General features: G+C 41.3%; 1 protein-coding gene across 1 annotated transcript in view; it reads right to left on the minus strand.

Moving 5' to 3' along the window:
• Positions 1 to 1,478: 1,478 nt before the first annotated feature.
• Positions 1,479 to 23,354, minus strand: part of LOC142200775 (ubiquitin-conjugating enzyme E2 E2) — a 182,934-nt gene continuing 161,058 nt past the window's right edge. Inside the window, exons 4-5 of the mRNA XM_075271377.1 lie at positions 22,099 to 22,246; positions 1,479 to 2,540 (exon numbers count right to left, since the gene is read on the minus strand). Of these exons, the coding sequence (XP_075127478.1) occupies positions 2,443 to 2,540; positions 22,099 to 22,246 (246 nt within the window). The 3' untranslated portion in view covers positions 1,479 to 2,442. The remainder of the gene's footprint in view (positions 2,541 to 22,098; positions 22,247 to 23,354) is intronic.

Here is a 23,354-nt window from a genome sequence, read left to right on the forward strand (position 1 = left end):
AACTTGGGATTTTGCACCCTAACTTTTGCTACTGTAAACTTTCTATGACTCCTTAAATGGGGATAGAGAATTTTTTGTCAAATTCATATGGAATATGTAAGAAAAATGCTATGGACTTTATCTGTTTCTGTGTCAGAGTTATGATAACACTATTTCTAAAGAAAAATAACTTCATAATATACCACCATATGCTGGTCCACGTATGGTCCTAATGTAAAGCACCATGGAATTAATGGTGCTATATAAATAAACAATAATAATAATAATAATAGTTTTCCAGTACCACCATATGAGTTGTAGGCACATAATAGTGGCTTAAAAAGAAAAATTAGAAGGCTATTCTTCTCTTACCTTTGTTTTTCTGATCCGTGTCGCCGTTCCTGAGAAATTTCTTATTTCTTCCATATGTAAATGAGTTTTCAGACAGCACAGTGAGCCTCTTACACGGGCGCCCGTTTGGCCACAGGAAAATGGCCGACAGACATGCACAGTAAACGCTTTTGGCTGAAGATGCGGCCGATGACTCAGCGAAGAGAAGGTCGGAAGAAGAAGTGTTGCCTGTGTGTTGTCTGAAAGCTCATGTACATATGGAAGAAATAAGAAATTTCTTCGGAACGGTGGTGCGGATCAGAAAAAAAAAGGTAAGAGAAGAATGGCCTTTCTTAAGGCTATTCCAACATGTACTTAGTTAAAAAAGGGCATTCTATTGAAAAACACTCTTTAAAGCTGTTGTGGTTTTTTTGGGTACCAAACACCAGCACAAACTATTGAACCCCTGATGTCATCTTGCTTATACAATACCTGGAATTTTGTAGATGAGTTAAATAGGGTGATTATAATTTATTAGCGTTTTTTTTTTTTTTTTCAGATTTTGAACTACATTCTCTCATTTTTACTGACTTGCGTCAAAACTCAACATATCATATGTATCTTCTGACAAAAGACCCTAATACGTTCCCCTGGATAAAAAGGTCACTTATGTGATTACCAGATATGAACAGTATAGCATACAGTGTCACGCAATGCAATGTGTTTGGCAAGAGATTTATTGTGACCTTTACAGTGTGAAAATGAGGCTCTAACAGATAACACTAGGTTCACACCAGCACCCGGACTCCGTTATCAGGTTTCCGTCTTCTGCATGGAGAGGACGGAAACCTGTCATGCCGAGTCCGGCCGTCAGCGACGGTAAGCGTTTTATGCACTCCTTGGCAAAACCGTTTTTTTTTTAAAAAACCTGGACACAGAGTACTGCATGTCCGACTCTGTGTCCAGTTTAATAAACTCGGTTTCGCCATGGAGAGCATAAAACGCTCACCAGAGCTCACGGCTGGACACTTTTCAAACCCATTCAAATGAATGGGTTTGAAAGATGCCGGCAGGTTTCCGTCTTCTGCCCCTGTTTTGTGCAGGAAACAGAAACCTGCAGAACGGCGTCCCGGGCGCAGATGTGAACAAGCCCTAACCTGACTCTTTGCCTTAATATTCTGCATCTAAAATGGGACAATCTGGTTGGTCAACATCAGTGTTAGAGATCACTTTATTGACAACTGTACATCCTACCATTATCCTTTTACTTATAAGAAATATTCAGTATGGTTGCAGATACTTTTTTTTTAAACATTCCAAGATGACCGGATGACCTTTCATGAAACAAATACATCTGGCACTTTTATTTTCATGGGTTGCATGACACTAATGTACATTACACAGAGAAAAAAATAACTTTTTTTCCATACGTTTCCACTTAAGTCCGCTGCTTGTCGGCATCCGAAGTTTATGTAACTATGTAAATTGCGTTCAGTGCTGTTTTTCCAGAAAGATGCATATTTTGCAGTGTTTTTATTGAGTGTTTCATAAAACAAGTGTACATTAACCACTTCACATCCCGCTAAAGTCGTTTACAAGCAATTTTAAATAGCCCAAAATACCCTTTTTTTTGTTCATTTAGAAAGTCCTTAGTGGGTAAACACAGCATATTTTTTGCACAGTGATTCTTTCTTTTAAATGTCATTTATAAAACACTCTTCCCCGGAGCATGCACCCACCATGAAAGACTTTAGGTACAAAAAAAATATTTAAAAAAAAAAGCAAAAAATCAAATCTAACATTAAGCAAATATAGAGAGGAGGAAACTGAAATTTAACTTATAGTTCCCCGTCTTCCTAAAAAAACACAAATATCGTTACAAGGCTTTCAAACAAAGCTCTATACTATCACATAGTCAACAATTCTTACACAGAAACTAAAATCCCCATATAGTTTAGGGAGAATTCAAGTTAACAAAGTCTTAATAAAAAGGACATACAGTATTTTGTCACAAAATGTAAAAAATAAAAATAAAATAAAAACCAAAAAAACAAACAAAAAAACCTCAAAACAAATAAAGGAGCTATTGATGCACTTAGTGAATGTGCTTGCTCAGGTCCACTGTAATAAATCCTATGTAGCGTATCTCTTGGTCCACTGTCTGGCCATCCTGTCATGCTCTGCTCTGTTAGTCATGTACTGGGTGGCGATGCTTCCGACAAGAGGATCCGCTGCAAGACAAACAAGAGAAATAAATGTCACTGTGAGTAAAAGGCTGTAAAAAAAAAATTCTGAAAAAAGTCAGTGTTTTTCTGTAAAATGCTGTGTGCAAAACCAACCTTAAAAAAGTTGTACAACAGAGATAGCACTATGTTTTTTTTGTTTTTTTTAAATTGGCTCCCTGTAAAACAACTTAGGGGATGTTCACACTGCCATTGGTGACCGTCATTAGTGTCTGTAGCTATTGTCCGTTATAAGATTTTAGCAACAGCATTTTATCTTCTGTAGGTTAGTGTCTGTTTACAACCAATCTTTTTTTTTTTTTTTTTTTTAGTGTAGATTGTGAGCCCCATATAGGGCTCATGTTAGGGGTCTTGGGGGCACAAGACCCCTAACAGCTCACAATTTACATTTTTCCCTAGCAGTATGTCTTTGGAGTATGGGAGGAAATACACGCAAACACGGGGAGAACATACAAACTCAAATGTTGCAGGATTCGAACCCAGGACTCCAGTGCTGCAGTGCTAACCACAGAGCCACTGTGTTGCCCCTGTGTTTACACCCAATCTGTCAGAAGTCTGTTTTTTTCCAGCGGACAAAAAATCCTATATGCAAGACTCTTGTGTCCGTTTGAAAAAATGGATTCTTGATGGACAGCGGACAGTAACTGGTAGCCATCAGTTACTGTCCGTTTCTTTATATACAGAGCATGCTCAGTAAGTCCTAGGAGATGATACCTCCTCTGACAGTCACGTGAACAGAGTAGATGCAGCAGGGAGTCTTGTAGGAAGTAACATAGAGTACATTCTGAATTATGTCTGTTTAACCACAACAGCAAAGAACACAGGGGCATTACTCCATTCATTGCAAATCCCATCAAATGTTATTAATGAAGTGAAAAGTGGCAAGCCGACATCTGCTATAAAACAAATGACCAGGACGGACATCTAAATCATTGATAACCATGGAGAGCAACAAAACCAACTTCTAAAAGGCGTAAGCCACATATTAGCTGCTTTAATGTTGCCCCGCAGGGCATCCCCCAAGTAGTAAGAGATTAATCACTGTTAGGTTCGGTCAATCCTATCACTCTTCAGATCAATACTGTCATCATGTTACATTGGTTTTATTGCCGAGCGGCACTTATAAAATATTTACATGCATAGCAGCAGCTGCAGTAAGGGAAGGCTACTACACGCTGCCTCGAAACAGGAAAACATGGCAGAAGTGGAATGACATGGTAGATTTCCAGCTCATTCTTTTTTAATCACCTCGGCTTCCGGAGCCATCATTAAATGTGTAACCGAGCAGTTAATGAATGTTGTTCAAGGTTCCCACATATCGTAGCAGCACGTGGTGCCAGGACAAGACCGACAGCAAATAATAATAATGAAGCACAAGTCAAAGGAAGGGAAGTTGTCAGCAAAGGCCTTGAATGGCAGACTGTGTAGCCTCAGATGAGGGAATTGATCTATCAAACCCTGGGTCAGGCGGTTATTATTAAGCATCGTATAGCGATGACTAAGCCTAAGCTGGGGATTTCTGGCAACATTTATTAGTGCAGTCACTGAATCCAGCAAAAATATAGAGACGGTAAATAGAACCCCTGTAGACGGCAGCTTTACACCATACACATACAACATTTCTTTATTCTGACATTAAAGGTGTTGGAGAATGGGGCTCAGAGTGGGATGAAATAAATAGAATAAAAGAATCGATACTGAATCCACTAAACCACTGCTGCTCCAGTTCCAACACATACTGTTCACCTCCTTCCCTTCGTGCGCCAATCTTTACATCCTGGTCCTTCTCGACACACAGGAAATAATACTCAACCAATCACAGGATGAGACCAGTCATGGTTGCAAAGAGTGACTGATTTATGTAAGTAAGTAGAGACCAGCAGGGGACACAACATGTTCCAGAACGAGAGTGGCAGAAGTTTAAGAAGAATTGAATAAACCAACAACAAAGATAGGGGCAACAGGAGGCAGGCACAAAAGGGATAAGGAAGGGGGGGACCCCGTTCCCAGATTATTTAGCTTCTGGAGGAGACACACTGGAGGAGGATCGTCCAAGTAGGATTTCCACAGACACGAGACAACAAGAAAGTGGTCTTGTTGGTCCATTAATGGAGGTCGTAAGCAATTTAATATGGCAATGTTTCCAATTGTGGAGTAGGGGTCATGGTAAGTGGGGGTTGCAGTGCTTTCCAACAAGCCTGGATAAGACACTTGGTAGCTGTTAGTATATATAGGAGCAATTTGGTTTAAAGCTTATTACATTGTTGTGGCAGTATAGTAAGTAGGCAGATCACCATGTCTAAAGTCAGGGAGACTCAACATGGTGCATAAGCACCCACATTTCCACCCAGAAAGACATATGAGTTGACTGTTCCCCATCTACCCCAGGCACCTACAGCAACAGTCTGGTACCAATGAGAAAAGTTGGTGTAATACATCTGATGTGTGGTACCAGTACATTAAAATTTTGTACTCTTAATATGAAACAAACAAGGAGGCCTTAGCAGCTTTGCCAAATATTTTGCCAGGGATGGAGGAGAATTTGGTCATAAACTTCTGGATATGGTTGGAAAAAAATTGCTATAAATCTCCAAGATAAGCCTGCTCGTGAATGGAGTCCATCTACACAGGTGCTCAAACTTCATATTGGTGCTCAAACTCCAGATTATCTTCTTCTAGATGAAGATCTGGAATTAAAATGCTAACATAAAACACACATCTGACACTTCTCTACCTTGTGAGATTTTGTATTATTGTGCATAAATCTTTTGAATTTGTCCATTATGTGTGTTTGTCATAAAACTGTAAGCGGTCACTTTAAAGGAGAATGATCAGGCACCTCGCTGCAGACTCCCTGTTCTCAGGATCATGGTGCGGTAGGACCTCACGAATCACACTTGTATGGCTACTGGTGGTGTTGCAATGAGTATTATGAGCTTATTATGTGTACTCCTTAGACAAATAAAAATCTTCAGTTCTTCCACCCGAGGCAATGAGATGTATTTAAAATAACAGTGTCAGCAGATAATAAATTCACGCCACCAGCACAAACACGTAAGTCTTTCTGAAATGGATGTATTATAAAAAATACAGTTTACATCAGGTATTTCAATGGGACAGTGTGCAGTTAAATTCATAAATAGACTTTTTTTTAAAACTAAAGTAACTTTCCTTCATTTAAGAATTCATGTCAGGCCAAAGGGGGAAAACAGAAATCTTTAGGATATGAATAGAGTGCCTTGCGAAAGTATTCAGCCCCCTTGAACTTTTCAACTTTTTGCTACATTCATTTTTTGGGGAAGAATCAACAAGTGGGACACAATTGTCAAGTGGACCGAAATTTATTGGATATTTTAAACTTTTTTAACAACTAAAAAACTGAAAAGTGGGGCGTGCAAAATTATTCGGCCCTTTTACTTTTAAGGCAGCAAACTCACTCGGTTCAGCTCACTGAGGATCTCTGAATGATCCAATTTTGTCCTAAATGACTGATGATGATAAATAGAATCCACCTGTGTGTAATCAAGTCTCTATATAAGTGCACCTGCTCTGTGATAGGCTCAGGTTTCTGTTTAAAGCGCAGAGAGCATCATGAAGCCCAAGGAACACACCAGGCAATTCCGATATTGCAGAAACACAGCTTTTGTTGTTGCAGATTTTGTTGCATTTTTTTGAGCTAAAGCCAAGACTAGCTACAAAAGGTATGGGAAATATATAGGAAGTTCTTATACTTCTACTTTCTGCTCAATCTAGTCTCGTCTTTGGCTCAACAAAACGCAACAAAATCTGCAACAAAAAAAGCAATATGGGGCCTTAGCCTTAAAGAGGACTTCTCACTATCTGGGGCACATGCGGTGTAATACACCGCTAGAAAGCAGACAGCGCGTTGAATTCAGCACACTATCGGATTTCCCATTCTGTGCCCTTGGTGAAGAGCTATCGGTGCTGGTACCGTAGCTCTTCACTGTCAGGAACGCCCTTCCTCAGAGTAGCGCCTATTGTGCTGTACTGTGAGAGCGGTGAGGAATGCCTACCTCCCCTCCTCATAGTACTCGTCCATAGATGAGTACTGGGGGGAGTGTTCCTCACTGCTCAGCATCATCGCTGGGTGGTAAGCAACGCCCCCTCTCATAGTACAACGCAATAGACGCTACTGTGAGGAAGAGCATTCCTGACTCACTGTCAGGATCACCCTTCTGACAGTGAAGAGCTACGGTACTGATAGCTCTTCACCGGGGGCACAGAACAAGAAAGCCGATTGTGCACTGAATTCAGCGCACTGTCGGCTTTCTAGCAGTGTATTAAACTGCACGTGCTCCAGACTCTATGATTAAGAGACACCAGCTCTTTAAACGCGTTGGTGTTTTTTAATTTTTTGTGTTTTGTATTGTATTTTATTTCTAAAATGGATTAAAAGTTAAATTTTAGAACGTCCAGTGAGATGCCGACTTTTCCTCTTCCTTGATGTCTACACTGAACGCTTTCAAGGCCCAGAAAGTTGAAGACTATCCATATTTTACGGTGAGCTACAGTCTATTTTTTCTCTTTTCTATATCTTCTTTAATCATACTCCTCTCTGCCCACTTTTAGGTCCCTTCAATTTTGATTATCTTTTGGTGATGTATCCATGGAGTTACAGACATATGTGGAATGTATATACTCTTTACATCTTGAACTTTTTATGAGATGAGCATCAGGCTTTGTATGAGTCAGACTTATAGCCACAAACAAAAATGCTTATATATTTCTAACACAATATTTTAATATAATGTAAAAATTGCATGAATATGTCCAGTGAGTGTAAAGTGTTTGGTGGATTTTTCACAATGTGCCAGATGTCTACGGTCGGAAATTCATGCTATATTAGTGTAAGTCAAAAGTGTGGAAATTGCTCCCGCAGCAAAAGAGTTAAATACATGTTAATGCCATATGAATAGTACATGAGACTACTTTCCGCATGGATGTTGATACCATGTATCTGCATGCAGTAGCGGTATGAAGGGTCCAGCAATCGGAATAAGCAAATCCTCCCTCTACTGGTTATATTATCAGAGGTGACTTCCATGCAAATCTACACTCCAGATTATGTATATGACACGGAACAGGATGCAACCTCTTCAGAAATTAGCTGCATGTCCCTGCGCCAGAATGGAAATCTACATCAGTATCAGACATTAATAGCAATAGAGTGACAGATGGAGATGGAGCATCATTTGTCTGGCATCTGTTCTCAGTGACTCTAATGTAAAAAACATGAGAGAAACTTCCTTCCATCATGTTTATTTACTTTTCCAATGCAAGATAAAATCCTCAATCCAGGGCTTCTTCTTCGGTTGGAAAACTTAAACATGACAGAGGAAAGTTTGTCATGAGTTTTAACTTTAGAGTGAATGCTGTCGGACACCAGACAGAGGGTTCTCCATCTCCATATGTCACTCTATTGCTGTGCTGTTTTTTTTTTTTTTTTTTATCGTAGAGTGAATTCAAATCGACGCCAGATGTTGGGCGCTCCATCTGAATTTGTCGCTTTATTGCCGCCATGTTTTTTTTTACATTAGAGTGAATGGAGGGATGCCAAACAGAGGAGCATATCTGCATCTATCACTCTATTGCCATCATATTTTTTTTTATATTAGAGTGAATGCAGACAGATGCCAGAAGGTATGTTCTCCTTCTACATTTGCAACTCTATTGCCATAAATGTCCATACTAGGATGGATAAGAGCAATGGACATTTATAATGCTACTGTGAATGTCCCCTTGAGAAGGCCATATACATAAGATGTATCTGGTCAAACCTGCTGATTTCAATGGGTGCCGCCAACCATCTAATTGTATGAGGTGCTCCCGACAGCAGATCTCCTTGCATGAGTTTCAACGAACAGCGAAGACAGACGTCACAGTGCCTCTACACTAGGCAAGTCCTTCCTTCCAACCGCGATCAGAATGTATAATCTACATCAGTCCAAGCGAAGATCACTCCGTACAGAAAACTAATGATTATGATTATGAAGTCTTCCTTCTTTCTTCTTCTGTTCCTTAGATGCTATGGACTCCTAGTATATCTTCTCTTCTCAGCTTATGTGTGTCTACGTATGTAATATATTACTGTATATTATCCTCTTTCTGTATTACTCTGCTGCTGTAACATGCTGAAATTTACCCACTGTGGGACTATTAACAGATTATCTTATTACAATGATTAGAGATGAGCGAACACTGTTCGGAACAGCCGTTCCGAGCAGCACGCTCACAGCACACTCCCATAGAAATGAATGGAAGCGGCCGGCACGCGGGGGGTTAAGCGGCCGGCCGCCGGCAAAGTGTACGTGCCAGGTGCTTACATTCATTTCTATGGGAGCGTGCTGTTCGGATCGGCTGATCCGAACAGTGTTCGCTCATCTCTAACAATGATCTTTTAATATCTCTCTCTGCAGATTTTGTTGCGTTTTTTTGAGCCAAAGTCAGAAGAAGACTGAGCAGAAGGGAGAAGTATAAGAATTTACTAAATATTTCCCATTTCTTTTTAGGCAGTCTTGGCTTTGGCTTAAAAAAACGCAACAAAATCTGCAACAATGTAACCTGCGTTTCCACAACATGGGGCCTCAGCCTTCTTCATATTAACAATCATGAAAGCATTTTCTATAGACCAGAGACCTAGCTGAATAGTGAATATAAGATTGCCAGCAATGTGGACAAGTCAGTGAATGTCTTTACCTAAGTTGCAGCGAGTTTTAAAGATATTGCATAAATTCAATTAATATTTAATCAAGTCAACTCGTTAATGTGTATTTTACCCTTAGGCACAATTTACTTACAGCAAATACTTAAAAACTCTTTAAGAGCTGTGCTTGGCTGTGCCATGTTTGCCAGGTTTTAGGAAAGTGCCTGAGATAGCGCGGTGAAAGCCTCTTATGCTAATTATTAAATGTATCTCCATAATTGTATTAAACTAGATGGGATTTTATCTGATAATTACCACATTAGGATTTCTTCTAATATGTATGCACAGGCTCATATATAGTGATTATTGTGTCATGTCTAAAGATTTCCTATAAAAGTAACCGGAGGGAGAAGGAGATATATATGTATGGCACTTTATGGCTAAGACCACCTAGTGGAAAAGCTGATTTTTATGCTGATTTTACTGTGGTTTTTTTGAGCCAAAGCCAGGTGTGGATTGATCTGAAGAGAGTATAAATGATTCCTTTAGGCCGGGTTCACACATGGTTTTTTAGGCCAGATTTTGACACAGAATCCGCGTCAGAAATGCCAAACATTTTTTTGGAGGCTAAATTTTAAGGCAGGTTGAGCGTCAAAATCAGCGCTACAAAAATTCTGTATGCACTTATCCTAACACCAATCCAATTACTGCCATTAGGATATCTGTTACATGTTACTATAATCTTCCTATGAGATATAACTAAATAATTTTCTCTCCAATCTTATATATTGTAGAGAACCGCACAATGCAGCAGCTTCACATGGCAGATTGTTATACGGAGGGAAGGTGTATGTTCTAATCCTATGCTGGGTTTATTACACCTGCTTAGAGCATTCATTTTTAATATATGCACCCCTCCCCCTGCTCCTTCAATGCCACAATGGGAGCAATTTGTCTTTTATGAATTTTGCATTATTCTCACTGCAAGTAAACAGATCTTACTGTGTGACACTAGTCTCAGGCAAGCAACAAGAAAGATCTCTGCTCCCTAAGGAAACCGATCAGGTAGAGCACCCTGTCTTATATGCAGACTGGATGTTAGAAGAAGGAGGAGCTGTGCAGATTTTTTTATGATTGTGGGATAAGATTTACCATAACCTGTTAGCTAAAGAGTCCAGTGGGCGGTGACTGATAGACATGCTCACATGAGTGTAAATGCAGAGAAAGTTTTTTATCAATGTATAATACCCCCCACTGGAACCCTGAGTACGCAGAGATTTACGTGAATAAATTAAAGAAACCCTGTCATGGAGACGTGTGCACTGAAACTACAAACTACAGCCTACTTATTGAGGACCTTTTATCACATCCTCCAACTCTTTCTCAAGTCCCCACTGCTGCAGAGAAGTAATTTTGGTCAGTTTTGGAACCTAATAGGTTAATTAGGCTCCGTCCTGTCAGGTGGGCGGTCCATCCTTTTGTGTTCCAGCAAAGAACCACCCACTTGACAGTATAGAGCCTAATTAGAACATTTGGCGCTGAAACTAAATCCACCAATTGCTCAGGAACTAGAGAAAAAAGTCCAACCACACTGGAATCAGCTGAGCGGCGCCTAATGAAGGATGCAAAGAGTTGGTGATGGGAAAGGTCCTCTTTAAAGGGGCTAGTCCAATCTGGACACGTCTTTTCCAAATGCCCCATTTAATCATGCAGTCATTCTCTCTAAGGACTGCTATCTATTAACCAGAATGACGAAATGATGGAAAGAGTGTTCCCATTCCGCAGTCCCCTGGAGTACTATGTATTAAAAGTTTTCCTACCCCACTGAATGGTCACCATATACTACTGTGCGTCTAGGGGTTTTAGCTTCCAGAAACGCAGACATCAATTTATCACCAGCAGGTCTATAAAAGCAGTGGTCCTGATGGGACAATCCATTTAATGAAATAGTAAACTGGACAGCGTAGTGTGATGGAGATCCTGAATGGCTGAAAGTAATGTGATTGACAAGGATCCCCGCACTACCAAGGTGACTAATCTAGCTAGTAAGAGGCAAGAATCTGAGATGTGGCGTCAAAGTCACAGCTCAGAATCAGAGTTTATTAAATGTACGGACTCAAACTCCAGCTTCAAAATAAAGTTATGATTTCAAAAATAATATTAAATATCAATACAATATATTATTAATATTTACTATAGTAAATTTGTGCTGAGTTAGAGCTGTAGCCAGGTGTGGGAAAGTAGAAGATTCAGAGGTTAAGCTTACAGACTATATACACCTGGAAACAATATGCAACCCATCCAAAGGATATCTACTGAATCTACCTATTTACAGGAGCTGTTTCAAGGATTGATAAATAGCAGTGAATAAATGTGCTTTCAATTTCCACTATAACTCACAAAGTATATTGGCTCGAGCAGCTGCTATCAGTGACCATGCTGTGTGTTTATAGCAGCATATTCACGGATGTTTAGAAGCGTCATATTCCACTTATCCTACTCATGCTATATTATAGTGCTCAGTCTACTCATTCTATATTCGTGTTCGGTCTACTTATGCTATTTTATTTATTTTATAGTGCTCGGTCTACTCATGCTATATTAACTTCCATTTAATAGAGAACAGGCAACCCTCTAACTACACATTTGTATTGCCACTATGTAGGGCTGCAGCATTTGCCAAAGGAGGGGATGGTCATTTCAAATGACTGTATCTCAGGTGTTATACCACCTAGAAAAATGGCACTGGTATTATAAGAAACGTGAGAAAGCTTTCATACAATGCCAAGACTATAGTACTAGCTATAAAATACCTTCAAATATTACTAGTTAATAACACAGTCCGGAATTTGAACTTATATGCAGCACATAAAAATCACATTCCCAATTGTGTTTTTAACTAGTGATATCTCCGTTTGTCTTATAGTTAATCTTGGTGCAATCGGTGAAGCACATGAAATCTCAGAATCTCAGCTTTCTGGTGATACCAGAACTATGTTTTATGCTATAGATGTCATAAAACTGGAGATACAGCCATATGAAATGTCTATTTCTTTGGGCAAATGCTGCAGCTCTGCATACTGCATTGAGTACAGGTGTTTAGGACAGACTCTCATTGGCAATGCTTAGAGATTTTCTGGTCGGATCTTTAGGCTGGGTTGACATGGGGTTTATTGGGCTGGATTTTGACGCGGAATCCATGTCAGAATCCAGCTCAAAAAACCACCTCCTAATGAACTCAATGGGTTCCTTGAAGAGGTGACATGCCCTTTCTTGCCATGGATTCCAAGGCCGAATCCGCGGCGCAACACCCTCCCAACTAGGCCCATTCATTTGAGCCTAATCCAGAGCAGAATGCCATGAACTGGATGCTGGCGCACTGTATGCACTGCACCAGCATCCAGACGCAGATAACCGTTTTTTGGACCGGATTCTGAACCTCAAAATCCGGTCCAAAAACCTGTGTGAACCCAGCCTTACAGCCTGTTTTCCATTAAAACGAAGTTAGATAGGTTAATTAGGTATATTGCAAAAATGTTCACTAAACAACTCCTGACATAAATAAAAAAAATCCCCAAAACAAACAAAACTCATATTACCTATAAATCATTACTTTACTAAATATCTAATCTGCAGCATTAGTTATGACGTCTACAATTTGGTTGGTTGCTATGAGCAATGCCACTGTTTTACTTTGTTGATTTTTTTCCCCAAACATCGCCCATTGTTTGTTCAGCGGAACAGGGAAGCTCTGCCAAAATGAACAGAAATCACTTAATGGTCTTTTCACTTGTTAAAGGGGAAGCAGTAACTTCTCCGTGTAGCAAAAACAAAAGGCATGGCTACACTTGGAAGCCCATGTAAGAGCTCCTGAAAGCAAGCAATTAGATCAGATAGAGCGGGGCGGCATTCATATGGTAATCTCCTTAGTACAATGTTCTGCGGCTCCAGAATCTGTAAAGGGTCAATGCTTGTATTTTATCTGTGCTCGGATCTGATGTCTAAACCTCATGTCGTTGGTATCATGTTACAATTCAAGGGCGTGAGGCAAATAAACGTGAAATGAATTTAGGAGAGTCGTGTGAAAAGCAGCCTCTGGGGTGAATTGAAATGCAGAAATGGCTTCTATCCAGGGCTACGGCTTCTCGAAGATAAAAATGTAAACATAATAATATATCTCCCGCGAGTGCTTTATCATATTACTGTAGTTCAATATAATTATACAGGTACATGCACATATCCAAGGAGACAAGACTGCGTGCCTATAATCTTATGATGTCCAGTTCTCCCGGCAGCGCTTTTACAATAGCGTTATGTTATTTTAATTATTGGTCGGGAGGTCCTTGGTCTTACAGCGAGATTATCTGTCTGGATTATCATCACATTTCGCTGTACGATTCACAATTTTAAAGGGAACCTGTCAAGGGATACAAGTACATTTAATAATGAATGCATCTCTATGACTCCACATCTCATGCTCCCAACATGGATACAGAGACAAGTACAATCACATTAAATATGATGACTAGCAACCTTACATTCGTATACAGCCAGATATAAGCTATGTGTACAATGTGTACAAGTATTTCAATAATGAAAAGTTTTATATTACAGGGTTTGCATCAAGATCCAGAGTCACATCTGGGTTCAGGAAGCTCCGTTGCATTGACCATCCAAAATCGAAAGATGAAAAAATGCTGCCGACTTTTTCGTCTGGTGGTTTCACTTTATAACAATGAACACCCGATGTATCCTATTATAGTCAATGGGGTTTGTCAGCACTGTTGGTGTCCGCTGTTTTAGAAATCTGTGTGTCTGTTCTTGTTATGACCCGGTCTTCGCTATCTCAGCCTGTTAGGTTCAGGTGTGGAGTGTCGGAATGGCATTCTGCACGTGAACTTTCCGATGCGCGGTAGGGGAATATTCACACTGGCATGCGGTCTCTGCAGTTGCACTCTTGCATGGATTGTGCAATGAGTTGCACCGCTGATCTTTGCTCTAGTGTGTCTTGTCCTCTGAAGGGGTTAAGTTTCTCTGCTGCGCTAGGACTCTAATCAGACTGTGGGCACTTCCGAGTTCTGATATCCAATTGGCCTTCTGAATACTCCTGCTTTTTGCTATTTATACTCCGCTTTGCATCCTGTCAGTTGCCGGTCTTAGTCTTCAGTTTCTGTGTCCCAGACATGGTCTGTCTGTCTGAAGCCTGCTAATCCATCTGCATCTGAGTCCTGGCCCATCAGCTTCCACAGCTGCCTGTTCACACTGTCCTGATTTGTAGTTAAGTATTGAGCTCCTTTATCCAAACATAGTTGTTCCGGGGGCAGTGAACCCTAGTCTATTTTCTGTTTGGAGGTTTGGATTTTTGTAGGGTTTTTTGTGTGTGATACTAAATTCTGTTTTTTTTTCCTTTCCCTTGCATAGTATACCGTATTTTTCGGACTATAAGACGCACTTTCTTTCCCCAAAATTTTTGGGGAAAAGAAGGGTGCGTCTTATAGTCTGAAGGTGGCGCCTGGCATCCGCTGTAATAGAGAGGCGGAAGCCGGCAAGTGATAGACGCTGGGGCCTGAGACATCGCTGCGCTCCTCTGCCCTGCATGAAGCCAGCAGCGGGAGGAGTGATGCTATTCCGCTCCTCCGTGCCCCCGCCGCTGGCTTCATGCAGGGCAGAGGATCGTAGCGATGTCTCAGGCCCCGGCGTCTATCCCTCCCCGGCATCCGCCTCTCTAGTACAGCGGATGCCGGGTCAGTATCCGTGGCCCCTTCTCCCCCGAACCTGTGCCTCCCCCGTACCTGTAAAGATGCAGGCCGGCTCCTGCGCGGCGATATCGCAGGAGCCGACCTGTTCGGGTGACAGCCGGGAGCCTAATGAGGTTCCCCGGTCTGTCACGGCTATATTAGTATTGCGGCTGGGTCTATGACCAGCCGCCGTAATACTAATATACAGAATGTCCCATAGACGGCAATACAGTTGTATTGCCGTCTATGGGACTTGCGATCAAGTGACCGCAGGTTCAAGCCCCCGGGGGGTGGGGGGGGGGGGGAAATAAAATAGTAAAAAAAAAAAAAAAAAAACTTTAAAAATATGAAATAAATAAAAGTTCTAAATCACCTCCTGTTTTTTTTTCAATACAAGGTGATCTAAGCAATAGATATCCCCCAAAATGGTATAACTAAAAAGTACAGCTGGCCCCGCAAAAAAAACGCCCTATACATCCCTGTACAGCTGCAGGGTCACCTATCAATGTGGCCTTGCAGCTGTTGCAAAACTACAACTCCCATATATTAAATATTTTACCAGTTTTTGCTTCAAAATTTTTTTTCCCTATTTTCCTCCTCTAAAACCTAGGTGCGTCTTATAGTCCAGTGCGTCTTATAGTCCGAAAAATACGGTAATTTCTGTATTTCACATTTATTTTCTGCTCTATACTTTGTGTTCCTCATATTCACCGTTTGTCCAGTCGGACACCTTTGGGGGCTTTTTCTGTATATTTTCTCTCCTTCATAATTGTGAAACTAGCCAGGGGTTTCTGTTTCACTAATACGTGATTTATATCTCTGGATGTGTTTGTGCCCACTCAGGCAAGTTAGTCGGGCCCATGGCTACTTCTAGTGTGCAAGGCAGGGATTAGGAGTATCACACTCTAGATATTCCAAACTGCTCATGCTCCTGATTTTTTTTTTTTTTTTGTGTTTTCTCTTTTACTTGACTGAGAAGTTATCAGTCAGGAGCCAGTCCATGGTCAGAGATCCCCAGACCATAACAGTAAGACTGGCAACTGACAGGATGCAATGCGAAATATAAATAGCAAAAAGCAGGAGTATTCAGAAGGCCAATTGGATATCAGAACTCGGCACTGCCCAAAACCTGAATAGAGTCCTAGCACAGCAGAGAAACTTAACCCCTTTAGAGGCCAAGACACACTATAGCAAAGATCAGCAGTGTAACTCATTGCACAATCCATGCAAGAGTGCAACTGCAGAGACCGCATGCCAGTGTGAATATTCCCCTACCGCGCATTGGAACGTTCATGTGCAGAATGCCGTTCCGACACTCCACACCTGAACCTAACAGACTGAGATAGTGAAGACCGGGTCATAACAGTTCTGTTCCTCCAGTGGACCAGAACAACGGACAACTGGGCACAGATATGAACATAGCGTAAGAAATATTTCCGAATTTGTGGTACTATTGTGGAAGGGGACCTGATAGTCCTTATCTATTTCACTGCAGCTTTTTATACCATGCATTCCCTCTAGTTTATCATGGATGGTCTCACCTTTACCTTAGAATTCCCTAAGAGGGGTAATAATCAAACCAAACAGCCCTTTAAATGTGCTTATAAATCCCCTCTAAGACAACTAACTAGTTCTATATTTTACAAATAAAATATGGTTCCTTTAAATCTTACCTCTGATTATAAAAACTATTTGTAAATGAATTGTACAAGTGAGTAAGAAAAAATATATTATATATGAAGGAGATCTGTTCCCTTCATCATTTATTAAGCTGTTCTCCTCCTCCTTATCTTCAAGCTGACTGCTTGTTTACATTATATCAATCTGAATATTCATCCTTGCAAAAAGAGCTCTATGGAGAAGGGAGGGGTGGAGTAGGACTCTCCTGTCGACTGGTTAATAGATGTACTGCCTCTTGTGTACTAGTAGCCTCTTATCTACAACCTAGCACTGTTAAAAAGCAAGTAATAACAGAGTTTAACAGCACCAATTATTTGAGTGTCTTTTTTTTATCCCCTTCCTCTCTTCATAGACTAATATGGAGAAAGTAACTGCCTGAAAAGTGGAGAAAACCTAGATCTTTAATAACATATATTACAAAATTTCTTATATTATCCTGTACTAATAATTCATGATAAGTTGTTTATAACTGGAGGCACGCTTTAATAAAGTACAGCGTAATTAGATAAAGTAACAGGACCCATTGTTAAAGATCCAGATTTGCAAAATCCCACTGACTCCATAATAAGCTTTGTTTGCTAGGCTGTGCGTAAACATTTTAGACCTTTCACCTACCAATAGATACTGCATGCTACATTGAGGGACCCGAGTCCGATGGAAAGCAATACCTACATTTGTTCTAGAACCTGACAGAGGACTGTGGCGTTAATCAGGAAAGCAAGCCCCGCAGTATATAGTAGGTTATTTTTTTTATATTAGAGATGCACTGTATATACTTGTGTACATTGTCTTGTGGTTTCTGTACTTCACTAATAGTACATCTGTATGTTTTATAAAGTAACCTTGTATGTAAATCAGGTCTAAGTGAAATTTTGAGGTTGCTTTACTAATAGAAAATACACCAGAATTTTTGTACAATTTGTTGCTGAAAAAATTACACTAATGTGTGCATCAAGTTTATTAAAACTCCAATAAGACATCTTTGCATCATCTGACCAGAGAAGCTTGGCTTGGAGGGCAGCGGCATGGCTGAGTGAGAAGAGAACTTGGCTTAAATGGGTTTCCCCACTGTAGACACTTACCGTATTTTTCGGACTATAAGACGCACTTTTTTTCCCAAAAATTTCGGAGGAAAATGAGGGTGCGTCTTATAGTCTGAATGTGGGTGGAGGAGTGGGTTTGCAGCATGGCCGCGCTACTGCCACCGCTGGTTATCTTCAGCGGCAGTAGCGCGGCAATCTGCAGGCCCCGGCAGCTAAGACAGTCCCCGGCATCTGCTGTAATAGACCGGCGGATGCCGGGGAGTGTCTTAGCTGCCGGGGCCTGCAGATTGCCGCGCTACTGCCACCGCTGGTTTTCTTCAGCGACAGGAGTGTGACAATCTGCAGGCCCCGGCAGCTAAGACACTCCCCGGCATCCGCCGGTCTATTACAGCAGATGCCGGGGACTGTCTTAGCTACCGGGGCCTGCAGATTGCCACGCTCCTGCCGCTGAAGAAAACCAGCGGTGGCAGTAGCACGGCCATGCTGCAAATCCGCTCCTCCTCCACAGGTCCCGGCAGTCAGTTAGCCCCGGGGCCGGTCCCCACCAGCCCCATACTTTTAGTGATGCAGGCCGGCTCCTGCACGGAGAGGCCGCAGGAGCCGACCTGTTCCGATGACAGCCGGGAGCCTAATGAAGGCTCCCAGGCCTGTCATAGATATATATTACTATCGCGGCTGGTCTATGACCCTCCGCGATAGTAATGTATAGAATCTCCCATAGACGGCAATACACTTGTATTGCCGTCTATGGGACTTGCAATCAAATGATTGCAGGTTCAAGCCCCCTAGGCGGGGGATAATAAAATAGTAAAAAAACAAAAACAAAAAAAAAACACCACTTAAAAAAAATATAATAAAAAATAAAATAAAAGTTCACCTCCTTTCCCTAGAATACATATAAAAGTATAACATTACTGTGAAACATACACATTAGGTATCCCTGTGTCTGAAAATGCCCGGTCTACTAATATTTTTATGTACAATGAACGTCAAAATCAAAAGTGCTAAACTGCCGGGTTTTTCTCTCTGTTTTGCCTCTGAATTAAATAAAAGGTGATCTAAGCAATAAACATTTCCCAAAATGGTGTATCTAAAAAGTACACCTGGCCCCACAAAAAAAAAAACGCCCTATACATCCCCGTACAGCTGCAGGGTCACCTGTCAATGTGGCCTTGCAGCTGTTCCAAAACTACAACTCCCATATATTAAATATTTTACCATTTTTTGCCTGAAAATTTTTTTTCCCTATTTTTCTCCTCTAAAACCTGGGTGCGTCTTATAGTCCGAAAAATACGGTATATAACACCAGCAATCAGGAGAACAAGGGTTCACAATTGTCCAAGAGGGTTCCATATACTTTAGAGCAGACCTGGGCAAAGCACGGCCCTCTGACTGATTCAGCTTGTCTAGGGAGGCGTGTCTTAGTGCTGGCAGGACAGTGCAGGAAGATGGAGACATGTGGTGTGTGTCATAAGGTACTGGGGAATGTGAGATGCAGGTGGGAGTGTGTGTGTCTATATGTGTCTGTATGTATCTCTGTGTCTGTGTATGTCTGTGTCTATATGTGTGTGTCTGTATGTGTGTGTGTCTATATGTGTCTGTCTATCTGTATGTGTGTGTCTCAGTAACCTAGGGGCAGAGATGGAAGGGGGGACATGAAACTGGGGAGGGATGGAGGGAGGACATGAAATGGGGCAAATTAAGGGGGATATGAAACTGAGGGAGACATGGAGGGGAGGACATGAAACTGGGGGTAGATGAAGAGGGAACTTAAACTGGGGGGACATTAAAATGAGGACAACTGGAGGGGGCATTAAACCATGGAGGTAGGTGGAGGGGGACCTGTCTGCCTCTAGTTGCCCCCAGTTTAATGTCACCCTCCAGCTACCCCTACACTTTAATGTCTGCTTCCAGCTGCCTGATTTTAATGTCCCCCTCTAGTTGCTCCCAGTTTCATGTCCCGCTCCAGCTGTCAATTTATTGTCCCCCTCCAACTACCCCCACTGTTTAATGTCCCCCTCCAGCTTCTCCAGTTTTGTGTCCCCTCTAGTTTCCACCAGTTTAAACTGGGACACCAGGAGAGGGGCTTAATACTGTGGGGCAGTTGGAAGGGAACATTATAATGTGGGGACATATAATGTACGGGTGACTGTAGGAGGATTATACTGTGTGGGGGCACATGGAAAGATGATTGGGAATGGGCGGAGTCAACGTAGATGTGGGTGGAGCTAAATTTGCCATGGTGCAGCCCTCTAGCATAGTTTCAATTTCTTATGCGGCCCCATGGGAAAATTAATTGCTCACCCCTGCTTTAGAGGAAGTTTGTCACCAGAATCCAGCATATCAACCCAGCTTCACAGATAGAGAATAGAGCCATCTGAATCAAATGGTATTTTCCCCTTGTGAATCTGTGGCTCTGTTGCCACGATAAGACTGTTTTTGTCAATATGCAATGAGCTCCTTGGAGCAACAAGGACAAGGACTATGCACTACAGAGGTACGTAGCCATGCCCTCATTGCTCCAAAGAATTAATTTGCATACTGATAAAAACGGTAATATGTCAGCAATGGAGATACCAATTCACAAGAGGAAAATACTGATCAATTCAGATGAACACAACCTATCTATCTGCAGGATTGATATACTGCGTTCTAGTTCAAAACTCTCTTTAACCCCTTAGTGACGCATGACGTAACAGTACGTCATGGGTCGCATGGGGATGTATGGAGCGAGCTCACACGCTGAGCTCGCTCCATACACGGCAGATGCCGGCTGTATAATACAGCCAGGACCTGCCACTAACAGCAGCGGTCGGTGCCCGAGCCGATCGCTGCTGTTAACCCTTTACACACTGCGGTCAAACGTGACCGCAGTGTGTAAACGGCACCGGCGGCATGGGCGCCGCCATGTTTCGCCGATCGCCGCCCTCCTGAACGTCACAAGAGGGTGGTGATCGGTTGCTATGACAGCCGGAAGCCTATTGAAGGCTTCCAGGCTTGTCTCTGCACTAGATCTATTAGACGATGCCAGAGGCCAGAGGCATCGTCTAATAGAAGTGCTGCGATTCTGCTATTCACTGCAGTACTGTAGTATTGCAGTGAATAGTATGGGCGATCAGACTCCCTAGGTTTCAAGGTACCTAAGGGGTCTGATCATAAATGTAACAGAAGAAAAAAAAAAGTTTTTAAAAGTATTAAAAAAATAAAAAAAATATAAAAGTTCAAATCACCCCCCTTTCCCTAGATTAGCTATAAAAGTAATTAAAGAACATTAAAGATAAACATATTAGGTATCCCCGCGCTCCAAAATGCCCGAACTATTAGAATATTAAAACATTTATCCCGTACTGCGAACGGCGTAGCGGCAAAAAAAATAAAAACAGCCAAAAAGCGTTTTTTTCAACACTTTGCCTCCTATAAAAAATTGAATAAAAAGTGATCAAACCATCAGATCTTTCGCCAAATGGTATCAATAGAAACGTCATCTTGTCCCGCATAAAAAGACACCACAACCAGCTCCATACATGGAAATATGAAAAAGTTACAGGTGTTAGAACATGATGACACAAATTTTTTTTTTCTATTTTGCAAAGTTTATCATTTTTTTAAAAGTATCAAAACATTTCAAATACTATATAAATTTGGTATCACCGCGTTCGTACTGACACGTAGAACACAGGTAACATGTCACTTGTACCAAACAGTGAACGCTGTAAAAATTAAACCCATAAGAAAATGGCGCAAATGTATTTTTTCTCCAATTGCACCTCATTCTGAATTTTTTTCCAGCTTCCCAGTACATTGCACAGCATATTGAATGGTGCCATTACAAAGCACAATTTGTCCCGCAAACAATAAGCCATCATGTGACTCTGTGAACTGAAAAATGAAAAAGTTATGGCTCTTGAAATGTGAGGAGGGAAAAACAAAAATGCAAAACCAAAAAATGGCCTGGTCCTTAAGGGGTTAATGGGATTTTTGGTAAAGCTATCTCTGGAAGTTCTGTAAAACTAAATGGAGAGAAAGTGACCAAATTACTTGTGGGCCCGTGTTATAATTGCTGAAGACCCCAGTTATCACAATATTTTTAGCCCCTATCTTGTGGATCAGAAAACCCCTTTAAAGTAGTTTGCCTACTTATGGAACTATTTCCTCATCTACAGAATTTGAGATAATTTGGATCAAGAGATTTGCAAAGTACAGCACGTGACTATCTCTGGCACTGCAATGGAGTGCAGCACATCTGCCTTACGTTACTTTCTGATATATACATAAAAAAGGTCCAGAATTGATTTCCATGGCGGTTGAATACTGAAAGGGGTTTGTAGTCACTGGAGGGCTCAGCTCAACCTCCACCTTTATTGTCATCTCCTGTTCTATTAGTAGACTTCATTGTTTTACGTAAATAAAATAAATCTTACCGGGGTTACAGTCTGTCAGCAGCGAGCAGATGGAGAGGAGAACTTTAGAAATGGTTAGTGCTGGGCTCCAGTTGTCTTTCAAGATATCAAGGCAGATGACACCTTGGCTGTTAATGTTGCAGTGGTAGATTCTTGTCCGAAATGTCACCTGGAAAATGTGAAAAATGGCCTTTTAATTTTTTACTTGCAACATTACAAATAATATAAAGAGAAAACACTTTTAGAACTAAGGTACATTTTTCACCATGTAATAAAAAACAACTCTATGCACTATGATAGCACCATAGAAAAGTCTCTCTTTACTGCGGAATTACGATATGGTTCACGATTAGAGATGAGCGAATGCTATTCGAAACAGCCGTTTCGAATAGCACACTCCCATAGAAATGAATGGAAGCTGCTTAACACCCGCATGCCGGCTACATCCATTCATTTCTATGGAAGCGTGCTATTTGAAACAGCTGTTTCAAATAGTGTTCGCTCATCTCTATTCACGATTCACTTATGATGATTGATAACCATATCAATAGAGCCATGTACTGTATATCAATACGGTTAAAAGCATGTGAAGCTCCACTATCATTGGCTACACAGTGAGAATATGTTAACTCTATCATCTTTAATAAATCTTCCTGACGCTGGGTTCACACCAGCGCCCAGTCTACGTTTTCAGATTTACGTCTTCTGCCGTCAGAAGACGGAAACCTATCAGGGAGCCTTCACACGGAGTAAACGCGTGTGTATTTTTGCAAAATACACATGTAAAAATACACGTGTAAAAATAAGACTTCCTTTGACTTCAATGATATTTTTTAAAAATACACCTGTAAAATGTCATTGAAGTCAATGGGAGTCTTATTTTTACACTTGTATTTTGCGTTTACTCCGTGTGAAGGCTCCCTCAGACCGTGTCCGGTCGTGAGCGCCGGTGAGCATTTTGTGCTCTCCGCGGTGAAACAGTTTTTTTTAAACCAGACAAAGTCAGACATGCAGGACTTTGTGTCCAGGTTAAAAAAAACTGTTTTGCTGCGGAGAATGGGTTTGAAAAATGCCTGCAGGTTTTCGTCTCCTGCCCAGTTTCGGGCAGGAAACAGAAACCTGCATAACTGAGACCGGGCACAGATGTGAACGAGCCCTTATAGGGTTGTCCTGGAAAAATTCATATTTTTACATTATGCTAAACACCCTCCCACATCTATTTTCTAACTTACTTCATAAAAAATCTATAATTGCCTAGATCGCCGGGGAGGTCATAT

This window comes from Leptodactylus fuscus, chromosome 4 (genome assembly GCF_031893055.1).
Source record: "Leptodactylus fuscus isolate aLepFus1 chromosome 4, aLepFus1.hap2, whole genome shotgun sequence".
Classification (NCBI taxonomy): Eukaryota; Metazoa; Chordata; class Amphibia; order Anura; family Leptodactylidae; genus Leptodactylus; species Leptodactylus fuscus.